This window comes from Pteropus vampyrus, unplaced genomic scaffold, assembly GCF_000151845.1.
Source record: "Pteropus vampyrus isolate Shadow unplaced genomic scaffold, Pvam_2.0 Scaffold64, whole genome shotgun sequence".
In the NCBI taxonomy this organism is placed as follows: Eukaryota; Metazoa; Chordata; class Mammalia; order Chiroptera; family Pteropodidae; genus Pteropus; species Pteropus vampyrus.
Genome location: NW_011888845.1, coordinates 1,742,213 through 1,754,775, shown reverse-complemented (window position 1 = coordinate 1,754,775; position 12,563 = coordinate 1,742,213). Strand labels below are relative to the sequence as shown.

Genomic DNA, 12,563 nt, shown 5'->3' with positions numbered 1-12,563 from the left:
ACAGTCAGCAGTAGCTTCCCCCTCTCCAAAGTGTTCTAGTTCCAGATATGGTTTGTTTATAACAAAAAAATGAACAGTATCTTTCCATGGATAGTACTTTAGTATCACATTTATAATCTACTTGCCCTATTTTTTTGCTTAGAATATATTTATTTAACAACCCACCCCAACATGTGTTGAGCAGTAGGAATTCATATTTGCAAATCCTTTCTCCTTTTAATCATAATTACTCTGTTTCAGAAATTATACTGTCGTTAATTCCAAAATCATCGTGGTCACAATAAGGCCTGAACCCAAAACAACTGATTCGTTCCTGGAGATAGAACTAGCTCATTTGGCTAATGTAAGTATCATCTACTTGGCATTGAGTTGCTTATAGAATTTACCTTTTAAAGATAGTTAACAGTCATTCTTTTGACCAATAAGACCAGAACATATTTTCTAGGCTTTTAGAGTTGCAAATGAATTAATTTAATAAGATATGTATTATATAGAAACAAAATGCCATATTATTCTGTACTTTTGCTTATAATAAAACTCTCCTCAGTTTACTCAAGATAATAGTTAATAAATTGTTTGTCAGTGTACACATCTTTATTGGGCTTTGAGCTAAGCAGTGGGGGGAAAATATGATAAATAAGAAGCCTTCTTACCATATGGTAGGGAAGGCTGTTATGTAAATACATAGACTTAAGATGCATGCAGCAATACAAGTTATAAACACAGTACAGAGGGGAGTGATTAACTCTAGGGTACTCAGGGTAAAGGGATGGATGGGACAGCATTGAAAAGTGCTAAGTCAAGGATTAAAAAAACCTTCAAACTACTTGGATGTCCCAGTGATCTGAATCTAAATATTCCATTCTAGACAGGCAAGAGCCTTCTCTTAAATCCATCCAACTGCAACTGGAGTTCTTTAAATCTTGTTCAGACCTTATGTGGAAATTTTGAATATCTGTTTATCTTTTATATGTTTACTTTGAATACTTAAATTATTGATAAGTAGGGGCAAGGAAGGTGATTTCTATTATGGCTTTTCTAATTATACTTTTATACTTTCTATATTAAAGTAAGCCAGTCTTGTGTATTGCATATACATATATTTTTATTCCTTGCAAAATTTCTATCAGTTGACTTTTACATATAAATAACAGGATCACAAAGTGATTGTCTTTTTTTCCAGATTGATATACTTAGCAAATGACAGTGGAATTTATAATCACATCCTATGGCTTAAAAATCCTATATATTTTCTGTTGTTTTATGATTTATGACTTCCCCTAAAAAATCAGCCCTGGTATTATAAAAAATGTCAATCGTCTTATCTATAAACCACTTTTTACTAAGATGCTTCAGGCTTCCTAGATTGTTAAATGAAAATCTCAAATCTCTCAGCAATAACTTTTAAACATCATAATTAATACTTAAACTATTAGGTCTTTTCCTGCTTTTGCCACAATGTGACCATACTGGTTTTAAATTCAAGAATGTGTTTTATTTCTATAATATCTACCTACTCATACCTTAGTATAGCCCTAATCTCATCTCTGCACTAAAACCTGGGACATAATTTTAACATTACTTTTGAGTAGGAGCTTATTCCTTTATCTGTTCAAAATTTATTCTAAAAATATTTGTTTATTTATTTTTTTGTTTTTATTATTTATCATGGCAATGCCTATCTAGTTCTAAGCATTGGTGAAAAGTAATAAGGTATTAATTTCATGAATTACTTACTGAAAAAGCACCACAGTGTCAGAATATATCCAGTGTTTCTTATGAAAAAAAAAAAAAAAAAACAATTTCTATGAACATTTGTAAAACTTTCCTAAATCAAGATAAATCATTCTTTAGAATTTAAAGATCATGTTCAATAAATAACAATTTTTCATAAATCGAAGAAAGAGTAACCTCAAAAAAAGTATTGATGAAACAGTCTCACGATTTTAGTTCAATAAAACTATTTAAAATGAACAGGATTTAAGCTTTGAGTCAAACTTTCCTGGGGACACGTTTGGACAGCTGATTTACAGAAGAGATAAACCATATGAAAAATTATTTTCTACATATGGAAACCAGAGTGTACAGTAAATAAATTTTATTAAGCACCAGCTAGATGTTGGAGTGGCAATGAAAGTCAGAATATAAGAATGGTGAGATATTATCACAGGTCACTGAGAATTCTGTTTTTCAATATTTTGAGTGAGTTAGTTGACTGGATCCCAAAAACAATACTATCTCCATTACAGAAGGCCTAGATTTAAGCTAATGTAGACAAATCTGTTACAAAAGGGGCAGTGGGAAGAGGAAGAAAAAAAGCTTACACTGGAGAAGAAAATGCTGCAAAATGTTCCCATTTCTTTTCTCTCCTTACTTGCAGTGCCCACCTGTGCCTGTCTTCACAGGCTGCCCCAATTAACAGCCACACACTGGAGCCTTTCTGAACTGCACAATCCCTCGTTTCTTCCCACTGTTTTATAATACCTATTGCACTGTGGTGTGTTTATACATACAGTCCTTAATACATACAGTCCTTCATGATCTACTGTTTTGAATTTCTGATGTTTGTTGTATTTATACTTAATATCCAAATTAGATTTTGTAAATACCTTATTGTTCATTGAAAGAAGAAATATGTGACTGATTTAGTCTCTTAATTGTATTACCAGTCTTATAATTATATAGTTCCATATGCTGATTTCAGTTTATTTCCATTGAAGAGATAATCAAAAAAGCCTATACTAGAATATAATAGTCTTCCCTAAAATGTAAAGAAAAGATATATATTTTAAACATGAATATTGAAATTGATTAGAACTGAAATTTCTATAACTATATAGATATATAATCATTGTTATTGCCTTCAAAATTGAACTATTTTAAATGATATTTTTAATATCAAGTCAGTCTACTTTCACCTATTTTCTTAAATCAAAAGTATCTGCTGTACTTTTATGAGCTCAGAAAAGAATAATGACTTGGAAATTATATCTATTTCATATACCATGTGGAAAAAAAATGGAGCGTAGGAATTAATAGTTATAATGAGTATAGGGAATAGCCTGTTAAGATTTTCTAAATGAAATATGTTCTTTTAAAAAGTCTTTTTACAAATACCGTTTCAAGTATTTGAAATATATGAATGCCTTTGGGAACTGGTAGGAATAGGTAATAGAATATGGAATTTTGAAATTCCAAATTGTATTTAGCAGAGCCAATTTCAGTTTTAACCAGCTCATAAGTAATTAATAAGTCATGTACTATTCTTAGTTTATTTTTGGCTTATGGCTTTATAGTTATGACCTATAGAATCAGGGTTTGTGGTCCTTAATGTTTAGACTTAGCAATTGCTTGCTTTGAAAAAATATATCAAATTTGCTTTTTTTAGAAAAAGAATTTTGTTTTTCATATTATTTTAGGTTTCTTCAGTGTAACATTTATACTTATCAATATTGCCAGAATCTCTAATGCATAAGGAAGTTTATTTAGTAATTTTATTGAAAGTAATGATTGAGACCTATGTAATGGACCATGCACAGGTACACATACCCACCATTAGTATGCCTTGGATCTGACAAGTCTGAGCCTGCTGTGACTTTCCAAGGTGGATGATATCCCTATCTTTACAGATGAGTTAGAAGAGTAAGAAAATAAATGCACTTTAGTTATCTCATTCCCTATTAACATTGTAAGCCAGAAAACACATTCTTTTTCCAAATAACAAGTCTTTATGTAGCTCCATTCCTAGTGAAAAGACAAACTGGACTTTGCTGCCCTACAGTCTCTGGAGTCTAGTCTTGCCTTTCCTTTTATTTCTTCCTCTGGGTAATAACACAAATGGTCTAGGTAGTGTGATACTGCCTATTTTTCAGAATTAAAAAAAAAAAAATCCACCAAGTTCATTTGTAGTTCTTATTCAGAAAAAATCTCATGAGAATTTGGACTTTTTCGTTTTGTTTTGTTTTTGCTATATTTGCTTGCATACTAATAATATCAAGCTAACAAGTTAAGGAGTTTTATGTGTATAAACTAAAATTAATCATGAGCCATAGCTTTTGTAAACAGTAGTGGAAAACACAATGAGAGAATGTAATGAATATGCCTTTACCATGAGATAAGCATGAAAAACAATGACAAGAGATTCCAACATTCATCAATAGGTATTTTCGTGAATATCAAAGGCTGATAACAACTTAAGAAATTAAAAATCACTTACCAAAGCTTAAAGAAATCCAGTCTATACATCTATAATTTCTACAAAGAGGTATTTGTATCCCTTTATTTTTTAAATTACTTTTCTACCCTTGTTTCTATCCATTTGGAAGAGATTTCTAATGTTTTGCCTACATAAAACTCTTTGTAATTTTTATAGGAGAGTCATGAAATGCTAACTAGACAAGCAGACTGATGGCTCTGCCAACGGCTGAAATTGAGATAGAATTGTTCTCTAGCAACAGTTTTTTTTTTTTTTTTTTGGTTATATCCTAAATTCTAAACTTTAGTAAACATTCTTCCCAATTTCATTTCAAATTCACTTAATTTTTATTCACTGTACATAGTTAATATTCTTCAAAAAAGATTGTAAAGTAATTATGCTGCTTATGCTAAAGTTTGTTAGAGCAGGGATCAGCAAACTTTTTTCAGTTAAGAGTCAGTAAGTATTTTAGGCATGGGAGCCATAGTGGTCTCGTCCCATCTACTCACCTATGCTATTGTAGTGTGAATGCAGCCATACACAATATATAAACAAACTGGCGTGGCTCTGCAATAAAATTTTATTTACAAAAATAGGTGGCTGTCCAGATTGGACCCCTGGGATATATATGGCATGTCAATAATGGCCCCCAAATGTGTCTACATCTTAATCCCCAGAACTTGTAACATGTCACACATCAAAAGGGACTTTGAAGATGTGATTGAGGGTAAGGAAACTGAAATAGAGAAATTATACTGAGTTGTCTGAGTAGGTCCAGTTTAATCACATGAGCCATTAAAAAGGGATAACTTCTCCTAATGGCTATGGTCAGAGACATGCAACATAAGAATTCAACTGTCATTGCTGACTTTGACCATGAAGGAAGAGAGTCATAAGTCACGGGATGTGGGCAGCCTCTAAAAGCTAAAATCAACCCCTGGTTGCCAATCAGGAAGTAATGTGGACTCAGTCCTATAAGAGAGAAGAACTGAATTCTGCTAAAACCTGAATGAGCCTGAATATTGATTTATCCCCATACCCTCCAGAAAGGAGTAAAATTCTGCCAAGATTTTTATTTCAGCCTTGTAAATTCTTGAGCAGGGACCAGCTGAGATCACCAGATTTCTGACCTGCAGAACTGCAAAATAAATTTGTGTTATTCTATGATGCTAAATTCTTAGATTATAAAGATAATATATATGTATACAATAATAGTGCCATTTTGAATCAGATATACTAAATACTGATAAGACATTATTCCATAAAAATCAATTAGCAACTAGAGATTACATTTTTTTTGTTGTTGTTGATTTTTATACCAGCACTTCAGGTACCTGATTAAAGGAATCATCAAACCATGAGAATGGTCATTGTAAAGTAGAGGTGGGATATCAGGCAAAATTAGAGGAAGCCACGAGATTGCATTACCTATACAGCCACAGGAAGGGCCTTGTGGAGCCAGGTGCTGCATGTCAGGGACACCTCTGACATTCCCAGATAAATTGTGCTCTTGAAGCAATTTCACAAACCTTCTCTGCTCGCAGCTTATAGACTGTAGCAGCAAAACACACCCCTGCCACCCTTGTCTTCACTACAACACCTAAAAAATATTATTAGGACATAGTATTGTATTTTGTTGATTGTAAAAAGAAAAGACTTATGCTATGTGTTAAATCTGTAAAGAATCTAGTTACTTAGGTATTTATTAAATTTATTCGCCACTTCAATTCATAGTTAAGTACCTGGAGAGTTTTTGCTCCTAGATGATTTGTTTGTTGAGAATTTCTTCACATTCCTTGCAACCATTGTAGGAAATGTTGTAATCATATACGAGTAAGATACCCTAAGACATATATGTGGAGGCAATGATTTTCTTTGGAAGATACGCTATAAATAATTCTTAATAGCAGTTCTACATTTCACCATTTCCTATACATCAAATACAAAGTTTCATCGAGAAATAATGTACATTCAGGTTAGTGATAAATCTCAGAAATTAGAGAAGCAAGCTGTTATCCCATCCACAAAAAATAGTGTCATCTGGTTAATGTGAGCTTCTGAGTAACCATATAGCAGAAGCTGAATTAAATATATGCTCTCTCCTTGTGTCCTAACTAAATACCTGCCAACTCCTCGGGAAGAGCTAGGTAACATGGATGCGACTCATCCTGATAAAACAATATTCTTTATTTCTCATTGTAATGGCCTTTATATCATTCTGCTCTAGTTAAAGACAACTCTTTCTTTTCCATTTCCTTGATTTGACTGGTTCTCAGTGTGATTCTTTGTATAGAACCCTTGTAAATCCATTCAAAAATTTCATATCTCCATACTCCTATTAAGTAAGAACACAGTATTGCATTTTTAGTTAGGCTCTTTAGACTTCAGATCTATATGTGTGTGTGTGTGTGTGTGTGTGTGTGTGTGTGTGTATGTGTATGTGTGCATGTGTGTGTGTGTGTATACACACACACACACACACACACACAGAGAGAGAGAGAGAGAGAGAGAGAGAGAGAGTAAGTTAGACCCAGATTTAATTCGTTTAAAAAAAGTCATTTAAAAATACTAAAATATGAAACAGTACTTATCATAACCTTGAAAAAGTTTTGGGGAACATTCAACAGACTCTTTACTGTTGTTGAGTTTCATAAAATACCTTTTTGAACTTTGACATCCCCTTGGGTGTTGTATTACACTTTCAGGAACTATGAAGCTCTCCATGGGTTAAGAGACATAACCCCAAATGGGTTCCCTCCCATTGATCAGTTTTTAATGACTTGTTATATATAAAACTATGGAAAATTTTACATCTACTAAGATCTTAACTCCCCTAGCATGCATTCCTGGGATTTTTTTTTAATTGTGTTTTTTTTTTTTTTTTTCCCAAGAAGTATGAGAAACATAAGTAGGATATAAAATAGTCTTTTCCAGGTCAGGTAGGTCATTTTGGAAATGTTCTCAAAGAATTCCTAAAATCTATTTGTGCAATTTTATAATAATGACAGTTAAACTTCAGTGGGAAAAGAATGGGAGGGATAAGCATAGCAAAATCCAGGTCATTTTAATGTAATGACTTTATGTCTAAAATTTAGAAAATTACAGAGAGACCATATAGTAAAAAGTCTTCTCATCCACATCCAAAAAGTCAAGACGCAATTCTCTAGGAGATGTGACAGAAAGAATCATCCTGAACATCCTGCACAGTTATAATTAAGTCACTGCCCTTCTTCATGTCCTTAGATGCTTTGTCTATTTGCTTGCTTGGCCATTATATACAAGAGGATATTTTTGTTTCCAGAGGACTATGAGAGGTACAAGAAAGTTAAGAGCTTTCCATATTCGGACTTTACTATGGTATATGAGCACTCGGCATTTGAAAGTTTGAAGAAAAACAGAGTAAAATAACCATGTTATTTTTGTTGTCTGTGTCTTGAACAGACAAATTTGATGTGGATAAAGATTATAGGGAAGTGGATGGAGTAATTATTAGAATGCATGTTCCTAGTGTATCCCTAATCTCAAAATTCATGGAGCCACAGAATCTACATCTCTAATAGGCATCTCATTTGATTCAAGAGTTGGACCAGAGAAAACACTGTGAAAACATTAAGATATTAAGAGTGTAATTAAGATAACATGTGAATTGATTTTATTCAGAACTTAAAACACCAAGAAAAAATTAGAGAAACTTAGTCTTTATTCATTTTTATTGTGACTTTACTCTTACTTTTCTTGTAACCAACATCCTTCAGATTTCTGCTCAAATATTATCTTGGCGAAGCCTTTCCAATATACAAAACTGCAATCCATCTACTTCCCAATCTTTCCTACTCATTGTGATTTACTTTTCATCATAGCACAGATTACCATCTAGCACATTATATATTTACTTATATTTTTGGTCTTTCTCCTTGTCCCCTTCACTATAGTTAAGTCTATGAGGCAGGAATTTGTTTTATTCAATGTTGTTTTCTCAGTGCCTCAAATGGTACTCGAAACATAGGTGTTTACTATGTGATTTCTGTATGAATTAGTAAATGAATGGAACCACTTGTTTCAATCATCTTCCTGGCTCTCTTTTCTGAGTTCCATGGTTTGTGAGAGTAATTTATCACAGTGAGATATATTTAAATTATTGCAGACCAAAGGAAAAAAATTATACAGACCAAAATAAAAAAGTTATACAGACCAAAGGAAAAGAGAGAGCCACCCATAGAAATATATGAACGAACCTGATGATGTATTTTAATGTTAAATTGATATATCGGTTTGGTTGATGTGAAAACAGAGGAAAGAAGTAAAATAAAATAGGAAAGACTATTAAAGACACTTGAAAGTGGTGTATAGAACATCTATGGTAATTAAGAAATTTGGTCATGGTACATTTTTAAAATGCTTAAAAGTAGATAAGTAGAAATGTTTAATAAGAGCTTAACTGTGCTATTTTGAATAGAATCAAGAGAAAAAACCTTTTTTTTTTGGCCAAAATGTACTTTTTTAATAATAGCATATACTTTTCAATAGTTTTCAAATACATGCAGTTTTAATATATTGTCAATTTTATTGAGAGCTTTGTAAATTAATCTTCTTTAGCCTACCTGTCTCATTTACCTGACGATTTTTGTTTTCTTAGTTTATTGCACTTCTTAAATCTACTTCTGTAGTTTAGTTCACAGCTTGCTTATTTTCCTCTTGCTCATGTCATTACATTTTGTTACTGCTCTCCATTGAGCTCACCATTTCCTGTTATTGATTTCCTGTGAATTCCTCATAACAGATCTTGTAGCAGAGTACCATTGAGAAAAGTACCTGAAAATAACAAATATTTTACAAGTGGTTTCTCAGCAGAAACTTTTAGCCAGTTTTTTCTCATGTTTATAATTAATTCATCATTGATTTTTTTTTCTTTATGTCCCATCTCACATTTTTATATTCCCTAAGTAAGCGGTCTATCCAGTTACTAAGTTTCCTCTAATTTGTTTGTTCTGCTTATTTTTTTAAACTTTAAATGTTTAAATGACCTCAGCTCACAGTACATACCTAGTGACTACACTAGAATTAATGTTCAAGATTTTCTGTCTGTTGTGTAGGCCCTGGAATGTATAGTGAAACACAAGATTGAGTGATACATTTTGGAACCTATGGTATTCTCACGTGGATGCTTTTTAAATTTTCACGAAGATAGGCAGAAAGAGAAGCATCTAAGAGGTGAGAGATGAGGATACAGGATACAACTGAAGACTGACGAAGGCATGTGATAAGAGTAGAAGCAACATTTGTCATCTTTATACTTTCACCTGAAAGTTGAGATCAGTTTCTTTAGAGGAGTAAAAATGAAAAGGATATTCAGACAATTAAGTTCATATAACATTTCTTTTCTAATAATTTCTTTTGTTATAACCTGTTATAAACTCTAATTTTGAAATATTAATCGTATAATCAGCATCCTGTATTGATTTATGTAGACATTTAATTTAATCTAAATCATACATTACTAGAAGGTGTGAACTAGATTTAGAGGATCTGTTCTCTCAAGTTTTTCACCTACACTTAGTTTCTACATCCATGAAATGTATATTCCCATTAATAGATCAAAGATAATTTATTTTTCATAAAGTGTTTTGAGCTCTTTTGAACAGATTTCTAGATAAATATAGCATGACTTTGATACAACATTATAGCTATGCTGAGGACTTCTTAGGAAATCACAAGCTGTATGAAAATGTCGAGTAAAACCAGGTAGTGTTTCATAGGACAGAGGAATAAACCAATTTAAAATACCATTCCCTTCCCCATCCTTTCCACATCCATATCTATTCCTCCTGTAAGAATCATATAAGGACCCACTTCTTGCATGAAACTTGCTCTAAAAAATGCCATGATGTTCTGTCCCTTATTTGTCCCTTACACAGGAAATTATGGCTAGTGACATTTACATGAACATGTCTCTCATATTGTTATATAAACATTCCATATGGGTGTTCCTCATCTTCTATAAAACTATAACCTTTTTCAAGGGAGTGTTTTTATGCTCTAAGAACATAATTTAGAAGTGTAGGGTGGATTTCACAAGTTTTTGAACAGTGAGTTTAATTTTTATTTCTAGTGAAATTCTAGAATGGACTCAGAAAACAGAACTTAGAGGTTAATGGTTCACAAAAAGACTGGCTAGACCTTCAGAGATGTTGTTTTGATACACCCCAGTGATCAACATTACATGTAGGTATGACAGAGGAATGAGGGCTGGCTCATATCTGGCTGGTACTGAGGCAGCATATTTACCTGTGGGAAGCAGCCTGTAGCCTATTTCAGGACTGTAACTTTTACTTACCTTGGCCTAGTCATCATTTTATCAGTGACTTGGTTGGATGAGGACACAGATGTCATGTTTGTTTCTTAATCTTGTAATGACACAAAGCTTGGAAGCAATAGCGAAAGCCTGGATGCACAAGTCAGGATTCAAAAGTTTCAATAAGAGACTACCAAAATATCTGATACAGTCTTAGCTTGCGTTATTAAGAACATGGAACCTGAATTTGAGAGGCAAAAGTACCATTTTGTTCTGTACAGGTAGGACGCGAGTAGATGGTTTCTCTAAACACCTTCTAAGTGTGTGCTCCAGGAAATGAGTGACATGGAGGAGAAGAGAACTTGAAACCAACAGAGTATGTTTAATAGAAAAGACTCCTTAGAGGTATGATAGAATCTGTAGATATCTAAAAATATCACAAAAAGGAATAATTATTAGGTTATTTTCAAAGGGCAAAATAAGACCCAATGAATGTGGACAGGCAAACAAAAAAATCTTTCCAACAATTAGTACTCTTCAAAATCAAGTATTTCCCCGGATAATCCAGTGTGGAAAATTTATTGTGTCAATCTGAGCGTCATGGTAGCTACTAAGCACATAATTACTAAGCTGAATAAAAATTTAGCATTTTTTTTCATAATTTCATTAGATATGATTGTATACAAATGTGATCTGTTGATTATGACTGTTTTGCAAATCAACAAATTCTCTGGAAATGGACAGTTAATGCAATCATCTCTTGTCTCCAGGAAGCTGACCAATTAGAGGCTAAAGAGGAAGTGGTGGTGGTGATGATTGCACATGTGTATAATACAGAATGTTTCACTGTGATTTAAATAATGTAAATACTTTGATCTTCTTAAAGGAAACAATCCAGCAATTAATATTTTTGAGCAAAAATAAAATCAAAACCATCAAAATATGGACCTTGTAGTAGAGGAGAGCTTTACTTTCTTTTTTATGTATGTACTCACAATACATTTCTTCTTTGCTTATTTTTAGGGTACTATGAATCCTTATTGTGTGTTATGGGATGACGCAAAAACGTAAGTGACAGATGTTTTCTTATATTACTTTGGACTAAATATTCAAAGCACATTAAGTTATTTCAGCTGCCTGCTGGTCAACAGGATTATGATAAGTTAGTGAGATGTGAGTTAGACTCAGAGAGAAAACATTCCCCTTCTTTGAACCTGCAGGACAGTATGATGAATGTGTTGTGTGTGATGATGCCATCAGGTTACATCCCAAGATGGGACTGTAATACCTAATGTGTAAGGCACATTGCGAGGTGAATTCCATGAGGATTTTTTAAAAGCTCTGATATTTTTAAATTATAGAAGCTCAAATACTTTTTCAACACCATGTCCTAGTAATTCAGTTTAGCTTTGTAGAATAAAATAGCAATCTCTATGGTTATTTAGCCAATACATTACTTGTGTGACCTTGAATCTATTATCAGAGTAATGCAATCTTTATATAGCCCTTCTAAATTGTTTTGTTATATAAACATTGAGTGACATTTAATTTTCTCATTCATATATTTTATGAAATTCATGAAGACAAAAGAAAATAATTGCAATAAATAAAAATGAGTAATTCTTCCATATATTCCTGTGTTTGTACAAGTAATTGCAATATATCTGGTCAAGATTATCTTAATCTCTTTGTAATTCTATGAATTTTAAGGTCTTAAAAAGCAGAAAGATCCATTATTAAGTTTTAATTAAACACCTGTACTTTAAATACTTATTATGCAGCTTTATTTTAGTGTAGTAGCCAGATAACACAACCAGGTTTTGTTTCATTTTGTTTGTTTTATATGGAGGAAAGATAAATACCAATGCATCCCAAAAGCTAATACCACCATGGGTATGCTGTCAGAAAGGGCACTATGTTGTTGGCTTCTATGTATTCTAAGATTTTCCCCAGTGTTCTTTACCCTAAATCTGAGGTTTTATTATGACTTATATCTCACCAATAGTCTAGAAGGGGACATTCTTAGACTTTCTAGGTAAAAGCAAAGCAAACCTACTGGCAATGTGCTCATTCCTA

At 32.7% G+C, this 12,563-nt stretch overlaps 1 protein-coding gene across 2 annotated transcripts in view; it reads left to right on the top strand.

Moving 5' to 3' along the window:
• The window catches only part of ADGRB3 (adhesion G protein-coupled receptor B3), a 693,186-nt gene that overhangs the window by 390,499 nt on the left and 290,124 nt on the right, over window positions 1–12,563 (top strand). For both annotated transcript variants that reach the window (XM_011361182.1, XM_011361183.1), the window contains 2 exons: window positions 241–343; window positions 11,511–11,554. In XM_011361182.1, coding sequence (XP_011359484.1) covers window positions 241–343; window positions 11,511–11,554 — 147 coding nt within the window. The remainder of the gene's footprint in view (window positions 1–240; window positions 344–11,510; window positions 11,555–12,563) is intronic.